Genomic DNA, 21,566 nt, shown 5'->3' on the forward strand with positions numbered 1-21,566 from the left:
TACAGCTAGGATTTTTGCCCTTAACCATGACTTCTTGGAGAGTTATGTTCACATCCCTCTACAGAGGTTTGTCTTGTTTTTATTACTGTGCATCGTTCCATAGTATGGAAACACCAAAACGTACATGATCACTTCCTGACTGACAAATATTCTGGGGGATTTTCCTTGTCTTCCTGTTTCCTTTCCCTCTGGTTGGCTGCGGTTCTCTCTCTATGTGCATCTGCCTTTACTCCTCTGTTCTTTCTCTCCTTTTTCTTTACATATTTTGTCTCCCCTGGAGTTCAAGATGGGCAGACAAGGGACATCTCAGATGGACTGTGCTGCAAGCAGAGATTGGGACTCAGGGACAGGCAGGGACTACTGTGGCAGATTTGCTATCCCTTCAGCCTGACTCCTCCCAATGGGCTATATAGGGCAGATGGCGTGACTGGTCCTTACCTTCGAAGACCTCGCATCTAGCTTAGGGACAGACGTGTGAGTGGACGCACCAAGACAGAACAGTGTAGGCTGAGGGCCAACCTTCCGAGTCTAACTGACCGCCTGGGCTCTCATGCCAACCCCATCACTTACCAGCTGCCTCACCTCCCCTGTTTTCCCATCTGAAACACAAAGATACAAGAGTTTCTTTTCTTTGTTTTTTTAATCATTTTTTAAAAATTTATTTATTTGAGAGAGAGACAGTGAGAAAGAGCATGAGTGAGGAGAAAGTCAGAGGGAGAAGCAGACTTCCCATGGAGCTGGGCGCCTGATGCGGGACTCGATCCCGGGATTCCGGGATCATGACCTGAGCCGAAGGCAGTCGTCCAACCAACTGAGCCACCCAGGTGTCCCAAGAGTTTCTTTTCTTATAAGGTTGTTCTGAGAGGGAGGAGGGGGGAGGGAGAGGGTGGCTGGGTTATGGACATTGGGGAAGGTATGTGCTATGGTGAGTGTTGTGAAGGGCGTAAACCTGGCAATTCAAAGACCTCTGGGACTAATAATACATTATATGTTAATTAAAATTTTTTTTTATTTTTAATTTTTTAAAGTTGTTCGGAGAAATAAGTAAGAGAATACGTACAAGTGCTTCTCACCATGCCTGGCACATAGTGATGTAGGAGCACTGGACGGTGAGGGAACTCACCAGGCTGTGGTCGTGCATAAATTAGGGTGCCCGTCCAACAGGGAGACCTGGGCTCTAGGCTCTGTGAGGAGGAAGTCCTCACAAACGAAGGGCATAACCCAACAGATGAAGGCAGCCTTTCCACCCAGAGGAAGATATTCCGGGGGATGGAGAAACACTAGGTTGGAGATAGGAGGCCTGCTGGGGGGGATGGGGAATAGTGCCCTGTGGCTGGAAGGTCGAGTTCATTGACAAGGGGAGGAAGGGTCCTTTCAGGGATGTACGCAGGTGGGCTTCTGGCAGGGGAGGGGGCTCGGGGCCCTTTTGGGGGACTTGAGCCTCAAAGCTGGAGGGTCATGAGCTCCCAAGACTGCTGTCAGAGGCAGGCAAGGCTCCGGGAGGGGAGCTCCCTTCCTACCGCCCTCGTGCCTGCTCCAGCAGGGGCCTCCCCACTCCACCCCTGGGCTCGGCCACTCCCGGCATCAGTACCCCCACCCCTGAGCCGGCTGGGAGGCGGGCAGGAGGCTGCTTGCGGGGGCTGTGCTGGGTGGGCGGTTTTCCCAGAACAAGGAGCCAAGCAGGCCTGACTGGGCGCCAGCTCCCTCAGATACACTCCAGGCCCAGCGACCAGCCTGCCCCGCAACCCTGAGCCCGCGGGCTCCCACAGGCGCCGCGTTCCCGTCTAGGGGCCGCAGCTGTCTCCCCAGGCGTGTGGCATGTCCCAGAGGGAGGCCAGAAGGGCACCCACCGCACCGGGAGTGGGGCAGAAGCCCGCTAAAGCCAGGTTGTCGCTGGCAGCAGATTTGGGCAGGAAGAGGAGCCGCCTGAGCAGGACCAGGCAGGACCCGTGGGACAAGCCGGGCTGGAGTGACCAAAGGTGGAGCAGAGCTGCCCCCAGCCCACGCCCACGAGGGGTCAGGGCCTGGAGCCTGGCTCGTGGCCAGGTAAGGAAACGCTGGACCGGTGGGAGGCAAAGGGGGGAGGCCAGGGGGGAGGGGCTGAGGTGTCACCTCTGACCACAAAGCCTCACTGGGCATCACCGCCCCTGCCCAAGAGGGGAACACCAGCGTTTTGACTCCAAGGCCCCACGCTGGTCTCAACCAGAGCGCGGCTCAGAGAGCTGGCCCCACTCATGGCTCTGGGGGAAACTGAGGTCTAGAGGAGTGGGGTGAATTCCCCACAGCTCCAGAAAAGGAGCGAGTGGTGGGGCCGGAATGGAGCTGTGGGTCGCTGTGGCCCCCGGCTGGGGGTCCTTTCTTCCTCACCGCAGCTGCGTCTTCATCTCAGGACCTGACGCTGGGCAAGGGTCAGCCCTACAGGGCGGGGGTCACTCTGTGCTTCCTGCAGCGCCTGGGAACCCTGATAAGCAGGATTCCAACGAGGGTGTGGGTGGAGCAGGGATAGAGTAGTATTAGAGAGAGGAAAGGACTAAATAAAATCTTTAAAAAAAAAAGAGGAAAGGACGCTAGACTTCTGAGCCTAGCCTTGCTACCCTGCTGCCCTCTGACCCAAGGTGACACCTTCTTTCCATTTCCTCAGCCGTAAGGTGGGGGAAGACCGAGAGCAGACAAAGAGGGCACGAGGCCCTCCGCTCTACTGTTCTGGAGGGAGACGTCATGCTAGAATGCTCTTAGAAACAGGGGCAGGTGGGGGGGTCCAGTCAGACCCACTCATCTGGGGTCCTCTGTGCAGAGTGAGGCCAGTCCCAAGAATGCTGCACGGGAGCGGAGCCGGGTGAGGACACTGCGCCAGGCCTTCCTGGCCCTGCAGGCTGCTCTGCCCGCTGTGCCACCCGACACCAAACTCTCCAAGCTGGATGTGCTGGTGCTGGCCACTAGCTACATAGCCCACCTCACCCGCATGCTGGGCCACGAGTTGCCTGGCCCCGCCTGGCCACCCTTCCTGCGTGGACTCCGCTATCTACACCCTCTCAAGGTAGGCCACGAGCCCCGGGCCTTGAGGATTGGGGTTTGGAATGGACTGGACTTAGGCCCCCTGCCCCAAGCAGAGCTGACATGGGCACTGGGGACCAGCTGTTTCCTGCTCTCTCAGAGGGAGAGGAGCCAAGGCTGGCTCTTGGGAATCGCCTGACCCTGGGTGCAGTGGGGGTGGTGATTGCAAATGACGTCATGAAAATGCAGTTCCTCCAAGAGGAGGGAACTTCACAGAGGCCCCAAGACTCTGAGGTGCCTCATGGCAGAGGAGAAAAAGGAGCGGTTTCCACAGCTGGGGCGTGGGAAAGGAAACCGCCCAGGGAGAGTCCCAGATTCCAGGGTACATCACCCCATCATCGTATAATGCCTCAGTGTCCTCTGAACTTCTGCCACAGGAGAGATGTCCCTCTGGGAGAACAAGGTCTTAGAAAGCCTCACTGGAGAAGCCATCAAGCTGGGGTGGGGGAGGGACCAGCAGTGGCGGGGGTGGGGGGTGATGGTGGTGGTGGTGAATGTGTGTTGGGCCTTGCTTCCTGCATGTGCCACCCCCTAGACCAGCACCTACTTTTCCTGAGCCTCCGCTTTGTCCTATGTGAAGGGGAAGATAACATGAGCCTTACTCCCCCTCAAGGGTATGAACCGGGATCAGGAAGGAAAAGTATAATTAACAATATTCACCATTGCAGTAACGGCGATAATATTGGGGTGCTGAAGTTGTGCGGGGAGCTGGGCTTAGCACTCCAGTCCCTTCCATCTTCTCGTCCACACGGAACCAAACGAGGATTACTTTATGGATGAGGAAATCGAATCTCGGGGAGATTAAGTAGCTCAGAGCAGTTTGAACCCGAGGGTGTCTGACCTCAGAGCCCAGGCTCGAGGCCACCACGTAGGCCAAAGGTGCTGTAAGCTGCTGGTTGCAGAGCTTCTTGTTATAAAGGACGGGTCCTCTCTGCCCTCTGAGGCTAGACAGCACTGGAATGGTAGGTCAGCCTTGTTTCTACGGAGGAGCCCTTCCGCCATCTCTCTCCCCTAAACTTCACAGTTCTGAAATGTCTTGAAACTTGCGATTTCTCTTCTTTCATGCAAATATAGCTAAACTGCAAGAATGTGAGACTAAATGGGGGCAACTCTGAAATGCTGACAGCAGCAGAGTCGTTTCCTTAGCTGTGAAGTGACGACCCAAGTCAGGCCCTTGCACGTAGGCGGTGATGGGCAAGTCCGGGGACGAGTGAAGAGATGAGAGCCGGCTCTGTCTAGACCTCGGGCAGCGTGGTGGGACAGGTCAGTCAGCGGGGAGCAGTGCACCTTGGGTGCCCCCCACCCTGCAAAGGGGCTGCCAAGAGGAAGGCAGCCCTCAGAGCAGTCAGCTGGTGTTTCTGGGGCTGTCCACGCTCCTGCGGGAAGGATGTGCAAGGAGTTCCCCAGCTTAGATGGACAGGGCAGCGCTGAGACGTGGGGTGGCAGGGGCGGGGGGTACTTGAGTTGGCGGCTGGGCGAGAGAAGAGGTCGGGACTGTTCAGTATCAAGAGGGGCCCTTCCTTGCTCCAGCCCTGCTGCCCTCCGTGCCGTCCAGCCCCTGGCCGCTGCCAGCTCTGCCATCCACCTCCCTCCCCACTCTTGGGGGGCCGGGGGAGCTCCTTTCAGGGTCCTTGCTTTCCTCACACAGCTTCTCATGAGTCTCTGGGCCAGGCTCAGGAGGTGGGGAGAAGGCAGGGGGCCTAGGGAAGGCCAAGTCTGGGGTGCCAAGGACGACAGGGGCTGCGATATTATTACTCAGTTCCTATCCCCATGTCTTGCAGAAGTGGCCCATGCGATCTCGTCTCTATGCTGGCGGCCTGGGGAGCTCTGGCCTTGACTCTGCCACAGCCACCACCTGTAGCCGAAGAACAAAGGAAACAGAGGCCAGGCCCCGAGTTTCTGAAGAGGCAGATGCTCTCTTTCCCACAAGGCCATGCTCACCAGCTCTCGGTGACAAATGAGCATCACACGTGCCTTTTTCTCCCAGGCTACCACTCGAGCTTAGGGACCTGGATTCTCTACCGGCCCTGCCTGTCTTCCCTCTGACTCTCAGCCCTCGGACTGGATGGACTCAGGTTCGGCTCCCTGGTTCCATCCAGCATACAGACCAGGCGAAGCCATGGACCCTTCAGCACTAGGAGGGTACGCGGGAGCCGTAGGGAAGGTGGCTGCTGTGACAGTTGCAGGGAAGTGGGAGAGGAAGGGGTTTGGCTGGGTGGGAAGCTGAGTTAGGGCACAGCCCTCTGCTTTCTCCCCTAAGCTTCCCACAAACCCTCCGGATGTGCAGGTGCAGAGGAAGAGGCCTAGGACAACAGCAGCTACGGGTGCTGATGGGAAAGCCGAGGGCCAGACAGGCTCTGGGCAGCTGCAAGTGGGAACAGCAGTGGGCCAGGGTCGCGTAGCCAGATGAAAAATGAAGTTTGTTATGGCTTCGTAAAACCTTACCTGATGTCCAAGAGGCAGGGGAGGATTCAGGAGCCTTGTCTGCCTTGTGGTCTCTCCAGCCGCTTCTCATCGCTACACGTCTTCCCTCTCCGGGCCCTACACCCTTCCACTCTTCTCGATCTGACTTATATTTACGGATTAAGCCAGAAAGCTTGCATTGCTTGCCCTCCAGTTTCCAGAGAAACTTTTGATGATCCCAGCTGCCTAGTTTGACATGTCTTATCCCAGAGGCAGGCCCACCGGAACTGAAACAGACAGTACCTGAAGGCCTTGCATCAGAAGGATACGGATGGACCTGATTACATCCGTGAAGGACCTTAGAAGGAGAGCCCTTATCTTTTCCAGGAGACGATAATTAGTCTTCTCTCTCCATTCTGTTAGAAACCGAACCTTCAGGAAAAACAAGATAGGTCAGCGGCTCACTGGGTTCTTTGTATGATTTTGGCCTAAGGCCTCACTGGCTCTGGAGTTATTTCTACAATCCGTCTACAGATGATCTCCCCAGGGCCGGCTCCTGCCCACAGGCACTGCCCGCCCAGCCACTCCTTAAGGCTTGCCACGGGGTGCCAGAGACCTCCGAGTACTTAGTGGCATTTCTGGCTCTGAAGAAATCGTTTGTTTATACATGCTAAAAGTAACCATCCAGATCAGGAATAGCATGAAACCCCACCTGAAGTCCAGACTGAGAAGGAACCAGCTTTTTGTTAAACTTCTGTAACTCAGCATGAGGGGATGGACCGGGCTGACTCGAGTCCCAACACGGGCAGTCCTAGAGCCACCATCGCCGCTGTGAGACCAAAGAAGGCTCTGGCATGAGGAGTCCCTGCTCCTGCACAGGGCTGGACAAGGGCTGACTCAGCAAGCTGGGGTGGAGGCAGAGAAAGACACAGAACGTCCCAGCCGCGGGCTGCATGGGATGTGGGAGAGCTGCTGAACGGTGGCTGGGAGCCATGGGAAGAAGGTCTCGGCCAAGGCTGCCCTCGTAAATCTACCAAGTCTCCCCTGAGGGGCCCACTGGGGACGGCTCCTGAGCAGCTGGATGAGGCCAGGCAGGGGCAGAGACCAGGTGTGGGTGGGCACGAGCACAGTGTTCTTCCCAAGACCATAAAAGTCCAGCTTGAATGTTCTATTTTTAAAGCCAAAGAGCAGGAAGTTCCTGGTTGAGTTTGAAAGTGGTGGGCAGAGGAACAGATGACTGCCTCCCAGGCTGGCGGCACAGCACATCACCTTTTTCTGGGGAATGAAAGTGGGGAAGCTGGTTTGGGGCATCCAGTGGGGGTCCCCTTCTGATAGCTAAGGAGACTAGTGTGGAGCTGGCCCCACCCAACCCTACACAGACTCCCGCCTTTGCCCAGTGGTATTGGACCCCCCTGGGGCGACAGCATTACCCTGGTAGAGAAGACAAGGACAGCAGAGGAAGATGAAGCTGGTGGAAGGCTGGGGAAGGGCAAGTGCATTCAATACAAGTTGCTTAGGCTGCCCCAGGCTCTGTCCAGGCAAAGCTGTTTTCCTGCGGGCTCAGGCCAGTCTGGGGTCCAGAGGCCATGTCCTCCAGCCAGAGAGCACCCAGCACAGGCTGGGCTGCCAAAGGGCTGCGAGAGGCAGGTGGAGTCAAAGGAAGGACCAGGAGACAGATGGGAATAACCAGAGGAAAGGTCAGGTCAGAGACCTGCATCCACCAAGGACCGGGAACCAGGAGTTCTTTGCCTCTGCAGCAGAGGAAGAAAAACACCTGCTCGCTGAAGACTTTTTATTCCCACCGGGTCTAGGGGCAAGGGGCAGGCAAGAGTGGTCAGAGGTAGGTTAAGACTCAAGTCCAAAGACAGCTTTGGTCCCCTTGGGAACAGGGGACTGTGGGCAAGAAGCTCCAAAAGGAAACAGAAGCCTAGCTGACAAATGTCACTAAGGTGGCCTAGCTCAAGAGTCAGGGGGATGGGGGGCCCACTTGGCCAGCTTGCACAGCCTGCCCAGGTGCCCGTGACCCGAGGTGGCAGGAGCGGTAGTGACGGCCGGCACAGTTCCCCAGAGTAGGATGTGTGTCTGCTTCCCGATGAGCCGCAGAACTGCAGGGCAAAGACCTGGGCCATGGGAGAAGCAGAGCCGGCTGAGGGATGTCTAAGTAGGTGGAGACTGTGGATTTTACCAACAGGGAAGGGTAATTAAAATACAAGATCTAGTCTTCTCTGAGAAATTCCTTTTCTCCTCCTCTGGAAAAGGCCTGACTAGAATGAATCCCATGGCACTGTCCCACTTCTGTGGCACAAGCCCTAAACTCAGGGCCCCTGCAGGCGCCCTGTTGCAGACCAGGAGCTTGCTCATTGGCCACAGTGTACCAAATCCAGCCCACCTCCTCCCACCCCTGCAGGTTTTGATAAGTAAGTTTTTGCATTGGGTGGGTGGGTGGGGGTATGGCCACACCCATTTGTTTACAATGTTACCTATAGCTGCTTTCCTGATACCATAGCAGAGCTGAATAGCTGCAACAGATTAAGCCTAAAATATTTACAATATGGCCTTTAAGAAAAAGTATCCTAACTCTCATCTAGATCACCATTCAGAATGTGGTCTGGGGACTCTGTTGGGTGCAGAGTGTCCCTGAGCCCCTTTCTAAGTAGCCCAAACCATTTTCATAATACAAGATGCTATTTGCCTTTTCTTAACACGTCTCTCATGCATCGTGGAATTTTCCAGAAGCCATACAACATGTGATATCGCAATAGATGGGATGCAGCAGCAGATAGGAGAATCCAGCTGTCTACTGCAACAGACATTAAAGATATCTGCACAGGGCGCCTGGGTAGCTCAGTGGGCTAAAGCCTCTGCCCTCGCTCGGGTTGTGATCCCAGGGTGCTGGGATCAAGCCCCGTGTTGGGCTCTCTGCTTAGTGGGGAGCCTGCTTCCTTCTTTCTCTCTCTCTCTGCCTGCCTCTCCGCCTACTTGTGATCTCTCTCTCTCTGTCAAATAAGTAAATAAATAAAATCTTTAAAAGATATCTGCAAAAAATATAAAGCAAGGCCATTCTTCTCACCAAACATTTTCCAATACGGAAAATAATTATTTTTCATACAAATGTTATATATTCACATACAGTGGGCTAACTAATGTAATTTTTTAAAGATTTTATTTATGTATTTGACAGAGAAAGAGGCAGCAAGAGCAGGAACACAAGTCAGTGTGGGATGGGGAGTGGGAGAGGGAGAAGTGGACTTTCCGCCAAGGAGGGAGCCCAGTTCGGGGCTCAATCCCAAGACCCTGAGATCACAACCCGAGCCGAAGGCAGACACCTAACAACTGAACCACCCAGGCGCCCCAACTAATGTAATTTCTTAAAAGCCTTTTCTTTATTTATTTGAGGGAGAGGGAGCATGCATATACATGAGGGGGGCGACAGAGGAGGGAAGAGGGAGAGAAGCAGACTCCCTCCGACCGCGAAGTCCAGATTGTATTTGTCAGAGAGAAGGAGAGAGAGAAAGAGAGCACACAAGCAGGCAGAGACGGAGAGAGAAGCAGGCTCCCTCCCGAGCCAGGAGCCTGATGCGGGACTCGATCCCAGGACCCTGGGATCATAGCCTGAGCTGAAGGCAGAGGCTTAACCCACTGAGCCACCCAGGTGCTCCAATTTATGTAATTTTTAAAAGATCTTTTCAAAATTTTTATTTATTTGACAGAGAGAGAGATCACAAGTAGGCAGAGAGCCAGGGGTGGGGGGAAGCAGGTGCCCTGCGGAGCAGAGAACCCATTGTGGGACTCAAGAGCCCGTTGCAGGACTCGATCCCAGGACCCTGAGACCAGGACCCCAGCCGAAGGCAGAGGCTTAACCCACTGAGTCACCCAGGTGCCCCTATTTATGTAGTTTTTAAATGACAGTAAGGTGTCAGCTGTTGAGGAGCAACACAAAGGACAGGGGACCACCTCAGCTGCCTAGAGAGGGAGCTGCCTCCTGTGTATCACCTACAGAAGGTAGCTGAGGAAGCCGATCGTGCACTGAATAAACCAAGAAGTAATGACCAGGCGAAGAGGGTTTTTTTTTTAAACCTGAAAAAACTTACAAAAAATGATCATCCAGAGATCAGAATAAGAATTGCCCTCCACAGTAAGGGTGCTGGAAGGAGAAAAACACGCTCAGTAAATCAGGCCGAAATCCCATCAGTTACCTCCTGCTCCAGTAGGCTGGAACGGCTGGACGGGGCCAAGCTGGATGAAAGCAGATTCCCTGTCCCGCATCCCAGAAACCGCAGCTAACCACACGCTGGGCAGCAGAGCCCTTGGATCTCCTGGTGCAAACACAGGTACGCTCTCCACAAAGTTGCAAAACAAAATTTTTTTTAAGATTTTATTTATTTATTTGACAGAGAGAGAGTGAGAGGGGTAATACAATCAGGGGAGAGGGAGGAGGAGGCTTCCCGTTGAGCCTGGAGCCAGATGTGGGGCTTGATCCCAGGACCCTGAGATCATGACCTGAGCCAAAAGCAGATGCTTAATGACTGAGCCACGCAGGTTCCCCCAAGGTGCAAATTTTAAATAGGGCATGGGGAGGAAGCCAGCCATCACTGTCTGGTGAACAGAAAACTTTCAAGGTCTGATTGCTCTGAGAAGTGCAGTAGCATAAACCAGAAGTTGAAGCAAAGCTCGGCTATAACCACGGAAGTGGGGGCCAGTGTCAAGCCTGCTGGGCAGGGCTCCATCGCATCATCGAAAGAAGCCATGGGCCCTGGTGCCGGGAAGATGGCCAGATATGGGATGATGGGATGTGCCCATCAGCAAAACTCCTCCTTCACAGGCCAGGCTGGTTGAATGAGCCTCACTAACACAGTTAGACTACTCCACCAACTGGCCAAGGACATGAGAGTCCTTTCCACACCAGTCTCACCAACCACAGCAGCAAATGCGCCACCACCATTATTCCCCTGGACATGAAGGCAGACCAGACCAGGACAGACGTTTTTTCTTTTTTTTTTTTTCTTTTGGAAGCCTTGTAATAAACATATGCCACTGAGGACGCCTGGGTGGCTCAGCTAGTTAACTGTCTGCCTCCAGCTTAAGTCATGATCCTGGAGCCCCTGAATTAAGCCCACACATTCGCATCCGGCTTCCTGCTCAGTGGGGAGTCTGCTTCTCCCTCTGCCCCTCACCCCTGCTCATGCTTGCACTTTTCTCTCTTTCTCTCTTTCTGAAATAAATACATACAAACATACATACATAAATAAAATCTTTTAGAAAAGAAAGGTGGAACTCTACCTGGGGAAAAATGGTGTTACTAAAACAATTATGAGGGGCGCCTGCGTGGCTCAGTGGGTTAAAGCACCTGCCTTCGGCTCAGGTCATGATCCCAGGGTCCTGGGATCAAGCCCCAAATTGGGCTCTCTGCGCAGCAGGGAGCTGCTTCCCTTCCTCTCTCTCTACCTACCTGTGATCTCTGTCTGTCAAATAAATAAATAAATAATCTTTTAAAAAAAAAGAAAAGAAAAAATGACCATTTTAAAAATAAATAAATAAATAAATAGATAAATAAATAAATAATGAAATCCTAGGCTGTTTTTGAAATCCCAGGCTGAGGACAGCGTGCAGGGTTAATAGATTTTTCCTGGGGTTCTTGTTCTGTGCAAGCTATGGAGGTAGTGGAGGACGGCAAACTGGATAGCTCTTCTTGAAAGGCAGTGTGACTTCGTGATGTTGCAAATTGCTCCAAGAAACCAGTTGTTAGCAATGTCATTGAAGTGGTGGGTGTGTTATTAATGCCGGGCTTATTTAAGACCTAGAACGGGAAGGGGCTGGACTCATGCGTCTTAAAAGAAGCCAGAGCCTTCTGTAGCCTCCCCGAAACATACGAATCCTAAGCCAATTGTTCCATGTCCTTCCTCCTAAAGCCTTTTTAAGAAGAAAAGTGTTCTTCCGGCTCAAGATAACGAGAGGTTGGTGGGACTTTATGCCTCGCTCCCTATACTGGAGGGTTTGTTTTTTTTTTTTCCATTACCATATTACAAGGATGACTTTGTACAAGGTCAGAAGACGTCTGTCAAGTTGCCTCCCACAAAGCCCTAAAGTGACAAAGCATCTAGGTTGAAATTATGTCCTCTGGCTTTGCCAGAACCTTCTCTTAAATCTACATTCCAAGCCAGGGACAAACAGTTATTTTGAAATACCTCCTCCTGAATTGCAAAATTGTGGAGGAAAGTGACTCTGATCTTGACAGCAGGATATCTAAAGAAACTGATCAGTTCTCCCATAATCTTTATTTTGCCCCAACTTGATGCGATCCTGGATGATCATCTCATTAGCTAGTACAGTAATAGCTGCTCTCACAGGGCTTTCATTCAATTGGTGCTCGGTTATGGCAACGGTGCAACTCTGTTTCTCCAGAGACACTCTAAACAAACATGAAGAAACAGAGGAAAGAGAAATCTTGGATTTGTAAGACATACTTGACTCTGAAGTAGAAATTACCTGCTTGTAGGACTCCTGCGTGAGTGACCTGTTTTCTAAGAAACATGGATTTCTAATTCTGACAGTACGGTGGACTAGATGTTCAGGGAAATCCTCTTGGTACAAAACACTCAAAATGATGGATAAAATGTTAAAAACATATTTTTAGGGGCACCTGGGTGGCTCCATAGGTTAAGCATTTGACTCTGGGTTTTGGCTCAGGTTGTAATCTTGGGGTGGTGGGATCAAGCTCCGTTGCTCGGCAGGAGTCTCCTTGAGATTTTTTTCCCTTCCCCTCTGCTCTTGTCCCCCCCAATACATTAATAAAATCTTTAAAAATCTTTAAACAGGGTGCCTGGGTGGCTCAGTGTGTTAAGTCGATGCCTTCAGTTCAGGTCATGATTCCAGGGTCCTGGGATCGAGTCCCACATTGGGCTCTCTGCTCAGCAGGGAGCCTGCTTCCCTTCCTCTCTCTCTGCCTGCCTCTTTCCCTACTTGTGTTCTCTCTCTATCAAATAAATAAATAAAATCTTTTTAAAAAAATCTTTAAACATTTTTTTTTTTTTAGATTTTATTTATTTATTTGTTAGAGAGTGAGAGTACAAGTAGTGAGAGCAGCAGTCAGAGGGAGAAGCAGGTTCCCTGCCAAGCTAGGAGCCCCATGTGAGAGTCAGTCCCAGGACCCTGGGATCACGAACTGAACTGAAGGCAGACGCTTAACCGAATGAGCCACCCAGGCGTCCCTAAACACATTTTTAAAAAAGATTTTATTTATTTATTTGACAGAGAGAGCACAAGCAGGGGGGAGTGGCAGGCAGAGAGAGAGGGAGAAGCAGGCTCCCTGCTGAGCAAGGAGCCCTATGGGGGCTGGATCCCAGGATCCTGGGATCATGACCCGAGCCACAGGCAGATGCTTAGCCGAGAGCCACCTGGGCGCCCCCCAAAAAACATATTTTCAAATGCATTGTTGGGCCAGTAGAAAAGCAGGGGAAAGGAATAAGAAAAGAGATAAGAAACCATAAAACCAAAATGATAAGCCAGTACTACCTTGGCAATATCTATGGATTGCTGGTGCCCCAGGCCAGGGTTTTAACGGGCCAAATTTGGGTACAAGAGACAAAGCCTGGGACCCATCCAAAAAAGGGAAATTGAGTCAGCGACCGTATCCTAAAGCTGGGGTCACCAAAAAGCGATACCCTCAGTGTGTGAAAGAGAGTTGGCAACCCTTGCCCAAACAGACTTGGCTAGAAGGATGTGGGGGGAGTTTCCCAGAGATTTCTAAGTCCTCAAACCTTTGGAGGCCAAAAAAGCTAAAAATTTCGACCAGTCTCAATTTAGTAGTGTTTCTAAGCACAAGCATGTACAATTCCTCTCTGGGACAATATACTTTAAACCTAGGCTTTGAAAGATAAAATTCTAACAAACGTGAGCTCAGAGCAAACTGATAAAAATCTCAAGGAAATGTAAGCCACCATAAGCAAACAATAGCAGAAACAGTGAACTGTAGAATCCCATTGGCACTGACTGCAGATAGAGTAATGTTTACGTACATGATATGCATTAAACAGGTTTCATATGTTTAAAGAAAGAATGAGGATTTTGTAAAGATAATGCAGGACCAAGAGGCTAAAAATGACCAGGCAAAATTGAGGGGAAAAACAATAACTTATAGAAACTGAAAATATAATATTTGGGGGTGCTTTGGTGGCTCAGTGGGTTAAGTGTCTGCCTTGGGCTCAGGTCATGATCCCAGGGCCCTAGATGGAGCCCCGCATCAGGCTCTCTGCTCAGCAGGGAGTCTGCTTCCTGCTCTCTCTCTCTCTCTCTCTCTCTGCCTGCCTCTCTGCCTGCTTGTGGTCTCTGTCTGCCAAATAAGTAAATAAATAAAATCTTTAAATATATATATTTGTAATATTTTAATTAGGAACCCAGAGGAAGATTAGAAACTGCTAAAAACAGAACGAGTAAATTGGAAAACAGATCTGAAGAAATGACTCAGAATTCAATACCTGTGGACAAGGAAAAGAGAGGGAAAAATAGGAAAAGAAGAATACAGGAGAATATGTTCATGAATCCAGAATAAGGAAATACTGCTTAAGGAAGATACAGCATGGGGTGTCTGTGTGGCTCAGTTGGTTAAGCCACTGCCTTTGGCTCAGGTCATGATCTCAGGGTCCTGGACTGGAGCCCTGCGTGGGGCTCTCTGCTCAGCAGGGAGCCTGTCCTCCCACCCCCACCTGCCTCTCTGCCTACTTGTGATCTCTCTCTCTGTCAAATAAATAAATCCTTTAAAAGAAATCCCTACAGAGCAATAAGAAAAAGGCTCACCATTCGACTGTAAATGGGCTAGAGACTTAAGGAGGCACCTTTTTTTTTTTTTTTTAAAGTAATCTCTACACACAATGTGGGACCTGAACTCACAACCCCAAGATCAAGAGTTCCATGTTCCACCACCTGAGCCAGCCAGGCGTCTGAATGAGGAAACTTTTTCAAGGAGGATATCCCAGTGGTCAAGATGGCCAACTTCAACAGTGATTAGAAATATGCCTATTAAAATCACAATTCACATTCACCAGAACGGTTATCGTCTGCATCTATTAAATCTAGCAAATACGTTCCTAGGTGTCTACGCCCAAAATATGAGTGCACAAGTGCATGGCAAGATGTGTACAAGAATACTCATAGTAGCATTCTCTGTAACAGCCGGAAACCTTGTATTCATTGGGCGGCTGGGGCTGGCCTTCTTCAAACTACCGTTCTCTTTGCCTGCTGGCCCCTTGCTACACTCCGCCAATAGGGGGTGCTAGAGGAAGCCTGCAAAGTGGGAGGAATAGGAGGGGACTCGCCTCCCGCATCTGAGAGCAGCGGTGCCAAGAGCTCCCCGCAGCCAACCTCCACCCTCACCCTTAACCCCCCCACCCCGCCCCTCCCCTCCCGCTGCCTCAGGGGCTGCACTACGTTCGAGTTTCCACCTTTTCCTCTTCATGGAACCAGCCTTAATGGTCCCCTTTAAAGGTACCAGCACCAACTCTAAGCTTCTGGGTTCCAGTAAACTTGGACCTTTTCCCTTTGGTAACGGCTGCCTCTCCAGAGGCTTCCTTCTGTTGCCACTGTGTTTCCTTGGTATTTCCTTTTTTGGCTTTTGGTGTCTTTATAATAAATTTCCTCTGTTAAATTAACTGGTCTGTGTACCTGACTGGTCTCTGCGTGACAGGACAGGCAAGGTTTGAGTCTTTTGGCATCTGGCCTGCCTCCTGACCAAGAATGCACAGAACATCACACACTCCCCTTTTAAATAGGGAACCTGAGGGCTGTGACAAGTTTCACAGATCCTCACGGCCTCCCTGGGTTGATTATGGATGATGGCTCTTGACCTGGTTACAGAAAACAACCAGAGCCCAAGAGAGCAGAGCATCCTGGATGTCTACTGCGGTGACGGCCGGCCAGGAGGACACTCAGGCTCACACCGATCCTTATGAACACTCCCTGGCAGGACCTTCTTTTCCTTCTGTGAATGTGCACGGGAAAATGGCATCTTTCCCAAAGTCTGTGTGTCCCTCCTCAACAGGTTGTTGAGGAAACTGAATTTGAGAAAGTCTAACGTCTACCTCTGCTGTTGCTATGACCACCATTGTGTACGTATGTGTTTAATGACGTCATTGTAAGGGCTGATTCTTTAACCAGATTGTAAACATGTGTGCAGAGGTTGCCCAGCAAAAGAACAAGAAGGTTATGCAATTTGTAAGCAAAACAACGTGAGCTAAGACCTTGATGGGCCATGATTTTTCAGTGTTCTTCCCTCAGGAGGCTGTACCGACCACTAGGAATCATTATAAACCCAGACCACCCTCCCTACTCCCCCAAATCCCTCATGGTATATAATTTTCCTAACTCAGGTGCATCCCTCCATAGTTCCCACCATTTTAAATGTGTGTGTAAATAAGGCAGAATACAAGCCATTTTTTAAAAATTTTTTATTGACATGTTAAGCCAGAATATTCTCATAAGATTTTCCTAAGGTGGGGCACCTGGATGGCTCAGTGGGTTAAGCCTCTGCCTTCAGCTCAGGTCATGATCTCAGAGTCCTGGGATCGAGTCCTGGGATCGAGCCCTGCATCGGGCTCTCTGCTCAGCAGGGAGCCTGCTTCTTCCTCTCTCTCTCTGCCTGCCTCTCTGCCTACTTGGGATCTCTGTCTATCAAATAAATAAATAAAATCTGTTAAAAAAAAAAAAAAGATTTTCCTAAGGTATAAATTCTAGGTTGTGCAATGTGTTGGTTCTGTCCAGAGCCATAACCCTTAGAATCTCACCTCCTCTCCCCCTCAAATGCAATTTCCTATTGCTTCACTTCAGCAACCCACTCCTATGGTCACAACCTTTACCTTATTATCACCAATAACTGCACTGCCTCCCAAATCTCTATTTCAAGAAGTCGGACTTGTTCCTTATCTCCTGTCCTCCATCTCCCGTAGGTGATGCATGCCTTCCAGAATTTCTTCACTCGGACTGAAGCCTGTGACTCACACTAACCATCTTGCCTCATGTCCTCATTTCCTCTTCATTCATGTCAGATTCCACGTTCATTATTACAATTGCTGCCTTGCAAATACCCCTATCCCTTGCCTCCTCACCACTGTTTCTGCTTGGCAACATCCCGACCCTGTAGTATTTTCCACGCCAGGCCTTGCCTGCACTCGGCTGGAGATGAACACAAGACTTGCTCAGTGACTCACCGTGAATCTCAAATGGGCACTCAGAACTCTGGCAACTCTCCCTGGTGCGTTTCCCTACTACATTCTAACACATTTATTTCCCATTCCTTTTCTCCACTCAGACCTCCCAATTTGCTTCACCACATGCTTCATGGAGAAAACAAGAGCCACCAGGCAGGAACCACCCCCCCCCCCATCATACCAACAGCCACACCTACCAGTTTCCCAGCTGTATGCCCACGCTCAAAATGGACAAAGCCTGCCTTCTCTGTGAAGCAAGATGCCCCCTTCTCTTGCCCTTTAGAAGGGCCTCCCTTCTAGAAATATGCCCTCTGCCTCCTTCTGTATCCTTAGTTTTTCCCACCCTTGGGTCATTTATATCAGCATATAGACACTCCCTAGTACAGTATCTCCCATTTAAAAAACTTCCTGGAGGGGCGTCTGTGTGGCTCAGTAGGTGAAGCCTCTGCCTTTGGCTCAGGTCATGATCTCAGGGTCCAGGGATCCAGCCCCGCTTTGGGCTCTCTGCTCAGCAGGGAGCCTGCTTCCCGTGCCCCCACGCCCGCCGCCTGCTTCTCTGCCTACTTGTGATCTCTCTCTGTTGAATAAATAAATAAAATCTTTAAAAAATAAATAAATTGGGACGCCTGGGTGGCTCAGTTGGTTGGACGACTGCCTTCGGCTCGGGTCATGATCCCGGAGTCCCGGGATCGAGTCCCGCATCGGGCTCCCAGCTCCATGGGGAGTCTGCTTCTCCCTCTGACCTTCTCCTCACTCATGCTCTCTCTCATTGTCTCTCTCTCAAATAAATAAATAAAATCTTAAAAAAAAAAATAAAAAATAAAAATAAATAAAAACTTCCTTGATCCCATAGTCCCATCTCACTACCACCACACTTTTTTTTTATAGAACTCTGTTCTATTTGTTCTATTTTTTTTCTATTTGTTCTATTGTTTCTATTTTTTTCTATTTGTTCTATTGTTTCTATTTTTTTTTCTATTTGTTCTATATTTTTTATTTGTTCTACTGTTCTAGCTGTTCTTTTTTTTTTTTTTTTTAAGATTGTATTTATTTGATGGAGAGAGACACAGCAAAGAGGGAACACAAGCAGGGGGAGTGGCAGAGGGAGAAGCAGGCTTCCCACAGAGCAGGGAACCCAGTGCAGGGCTCCATCCCAGGATCTTGGGATCGTGACCTGAGCTGAAGGCAGACGCTTAACGACTGAGCCACCAGGTGCCCCTCACCACACTTCTCTGTCCCACTGCATAGCAAAACTTTTTTAAAGAGTCATTTATTTATTTAAGAGAGAGAAAGAGAGGACAGGGGGAGGAGCAGATGAGGAGGGAGAGAGAAACCCAAGTAGACTCCATGCTCAGCGCAGAGCCCAATACGTGGCTTGATCCCTCAACCTTGTGGTCATGACTTGAGACAAAATCAAGAGTCAGATGCTTAACTGACTGGGCTACCCAGGCACCCTTGCATAGCAAAACTTAAAAAAATATATATATACTCTCTGTTGTCTTTCCTCATTCACTCACTCCAACCAGGCGTCTGTCTGTCTCCATCTTACCTCTTAAACTGTGCTGGTAACGTCATTCACTGACGGCCGCCCTTTTGTTAAATCCAGTGTTTATTTCAAGGGCCTCATCTTAGTGTTTTGTTTTGAGCATCATTTGACCCTTCTGAAAATCATGTCTCTTTTTTTCCCTACTTCTTAAAAAGGATTTTATTTATTTATTTATTTATTTGAGACAGAGCGAGAGCACAAGGGGAGGGAGAAGGGCAGAGGGAGAGGGAGAGAGAGAAGCAGAGTCCACACCGAGCAGGGAGCCTGACATAGGGCTCAATCCCAGGACCCTGGGACCATGATCTGAGTCACAGGCAGACCCTTAACCAACCAACTGAGCCACCCAGGCACCCCTTACTTTTTATTTTCTTTTTAAGCGGGCTTACATACAATGTGGGGTCTGAACTCATGACCCCAAGATCAAGAGTTGCTCCTTCTACTGGCTGAGCCAGGCAGGTACCCAATTCTGTCCCTTCTTCTTCCTCCCCCTCCCCCCTCCTCCTTATTCTTCTAAGACTGATTTATTTAGGGGCTCCTGGGTGGCTCAGTGGGTTAAACCTCTGCTTTCCACTCAGGTTCTGCTCTCAGGGTCCTGGGATCGAGCCCCGAATCGGGTTCTCTACTTGGCAGGGAGCCTGCTTCCCCCTCTCTCTCTGCCTGCCTCTCTGCCTACTTGTGATCTCTCTGTGTGTCAAATAAATAATCTTTTTTTTTTTTTTTAAAAGACTGATTTAGGGGTGCCTAGTGGCTCAGTGGTTCAAGCCTCTGCCTTCGGCTCAGGTCATGATCTCAGGGTCCTGGGATTGAGCCCCACATCAGGCTTTCTGCTCAGTGGGGAGCCTGCTTCCCCCTCTCTCTCTGCCTGCTTCTCTGCCTACTTGTGATCTCTATCAAAAAAAAAAAAAATCTTAAAAAAAAAAGACTGATTTATTTATTAGAAAGCAAAAGAGTACATATGCACAAGTTGGGGGAGTAGCAGAGGGAGAGGAGGAGGAATCCTAAAGCAGACTCCCCACTGAGCACAGAGCCTAACATGGGGCTGGATCCCAGGACCCTGAGATCATGCCCTGAGGCAAAATCAAGAGCAGGACCCTTAAGCCACTGAGTTACTCAGGAGCCCCCAACTCTGTCCCTTCTTGAAACACTTTTCTTCTTTAGGTTCCCTAACCCACTATTCCTTCTTCCCGGCCCCTCCTTCTCTGTTCTATTTCTAAATGTCAAAATACCATGGAGAAAATTAGCAAGATAAAAATCACTATAAACAAAGTCAAAAGGCAGATGACAAAATGGACAACTGTAATAGAAAAAACCTAGTTTTTTCCGCTAGCTTCCCCCAACTCTGCCTACTTGTGATATCTCTCTCTCTCTCTCTCTCTCTGTGTCAAATAAATAAATAAAATCTTTAAAAGAAACGAAAAAAGAAGCTTATGAGGGTTTTAAGAGCCCAGTGTCAGAGATGCTCGTGGTGCTCTTACCATTTAGAAAATTACAAGGGTTTTAGGAGCTCTGTGCCAGGAACTGGGGGCAGAGGCCAATGTATGTATTTTTTCTATTATGTCATAACAGTATTTATAGTTCAGGTCATGGACATAGTGATAATATCCCTAATATATCAATAGAATTCTCTTTATCGTAGGAATCAATAGAAAAGAGACAAATCTCCCAACAGAAAAATGGAAAAAGAATATATATTTCAGATAGATCTCAGGAAAGGATACAAATACCCTTTAAAATACATAGATATAGGGGCGCCTAGGTGGCTCAGTGGGTTAAAGCCTCTGCCTTGGGCTCAGGTCATGATCCCAGGGTCCTGAGGGCTCCGATGGAGCCTGCCTTGGGCTCTCTGCTCAGCAGGGAGCCTGCTTCCCCCCTCCCCTTCTGCCTGCCTTACTGCCTACTTGTGATTTCTCTCCCTCTGTCAAATAAATAAATAAAATATTTTTTTAAAAAAAGTAAAAATACAAAGATATAGACAAACTCATTATTAATAAAGAGAAATAAGGATGAAAGTCATATCAAAATATCATGTTCAATTATCATACTGACAAAAATCCAAAAGTTTGACAGCATGCTCTATGGGAAAACAGGTTTCATATATTGCTGTGAAATTAAAATAAAAAGATCTCTGAGACAGATGTTTAAATGGATAAAAGGAAAAGGACAAAAAAGCCTGTACATTATGTTCCCAAAACATATATGATTTCCAGTTTTATTTGCATAAGGACACACACGAACACACATACACAGAACAGTGAAAAGCGGTTAATTGTAGTGGGAACAGTAGTGGATGGAGGGAAATGTGAAACTGAGTCTTGTAAGTGTGCACCTTTTTATTTTTTTTAAGATTTTATTTATTTATTTGACAGAGAGAGAGACAGCAAGAGAGGAAACACAATAGGGGGAGTGGGTGAGAGAGAAGCAGGCCTCCTGCTGAGCAGGGAGCCCAATGCAGGGCTTGATCCCAGGACTCTGGGATCATGACCTGAGCTGAAGGCAGATGCCTAACTATTGAGTCACCCAGGCACCCCTTAAGTATACACCTTTTAACAAAAGAAACAAAGAACTATGATCCAAAGAATTTCCTAAAAGGCAAATCATCATATGTGATAAAAAACAGAATACTGTTTAAAAAAAAAAAAAAGGTATATAAAAAAAAAAGTTGTGAAATGTACCCTTATGGCTATGACTCCTATATGTACAATTGCAAAAATATTTTCTGTGTGTGTCTGGATCATGGCATGACTGCTTATTTCAGAGAAAACTAATTGACAGAGAACTTTTTAAATTTTTTTTTTTACATCAAAAGGGTGATTAAAGGGTATCTAAAATGCCAGAAAAAATAATGTGGTGCAATGGCTTCTTGGCAGCCCTGGAACAGGATGTTACAACACATTTTCCAGACATTCTGTTAATAGGAATCCTCCTGGCAACACAGAATGACAATGATATTATTTCATATGAAATGTGTCAATATGGGAGTTATGAATAATGTGAGAGGCAGAGCAGGAAATGGGCAGTCAAGTGAAATACTGTCACTGAATCTGGCATCCTTTCCATCTTTCAAAATATGTTCTGATTGGGTGAGAGAAGCCACACAATCAGCAGATTTAAAAAGACCAACACCGGGGTGCCTGGGTGACCCAGTGGGTCAAGCCTCTGCCTTCGGTTCAGGTCATGATCTCAGGGTCCTGGGATCAAGCCCCATATCGGGCTCTCTGCTCAGCGGGGAGCCTGCTTCCCCCCCACCCCCAACTCTCTGTTTGCCTCTCTGCCTACTTGTGATCTCTCTCTCTATCTCTGTCAAATATATAAATAAAATCTTAAAAATAAGGGGGTACCTGGGTGGCTCAGTGGGTTAAAGCCTC

At 49.3% G+C, this 21,566-nt stretch overlaps 1 protein-coding gene and 1 pseudogene across 3 annotated transcripts in view; both read left to right on the forward strand.

Moving 5' to 3' along the window:
* Nucleotides 1-21,566, forward strand: part of LOC309870608 (glucokinase regulatory protein-like) — an 878,156-nt pseudogene that overhangs the window by 567,901 nt on the left and 288,689 nt on the right. The window lies entirely within an intron of this gene.
* On the forward strand, nucleotides 1,369-15,082 carry TCF23 (transcription factor 23). Of its 2 annotated transcripts, XR_014315463.1 has the most exons (4): nucleotides 1,369-2,046; nucleotides 2,795-3,037; nucleotides 4,836-5,196; nucleotides 14,310-15,082. XR_014315463.1 is itself a non-coding variant. In XM_082745209.1 (3 exons), exons 1-3 carry the CDS (start codon nucleotides 1,819-1,821, stop codon nucleotides 5,013-5,015), a joined length of 651 nt encoding a protein of 216 aa, XP_082601335.1. In that variant the 5' UTR covers nucleotides 1,369-1,818; the 3' UTR covers nucleotides 5,016-7,075. The 2 variants fall into 2 exon arrangements, 1 of the variants encoding a protein (XP_082601335.1); XM_082745209.1 differs by lacking the exon at nucleotides 14,310-15,082 and having other exon boundaries at nucleotides 4,836-7,075.

Source organism: Mustela nivalis, assembly GCF_964662115.1.
Source record: "Mustela nivalis genome assembly, chromosome: 8".
Classification (NCBI taxonomy): Eukaryota; Metazoa; Chordata; class Mammalia; order Carnivora; family Mustelidae; genus Mustela; species Mustela nivalis.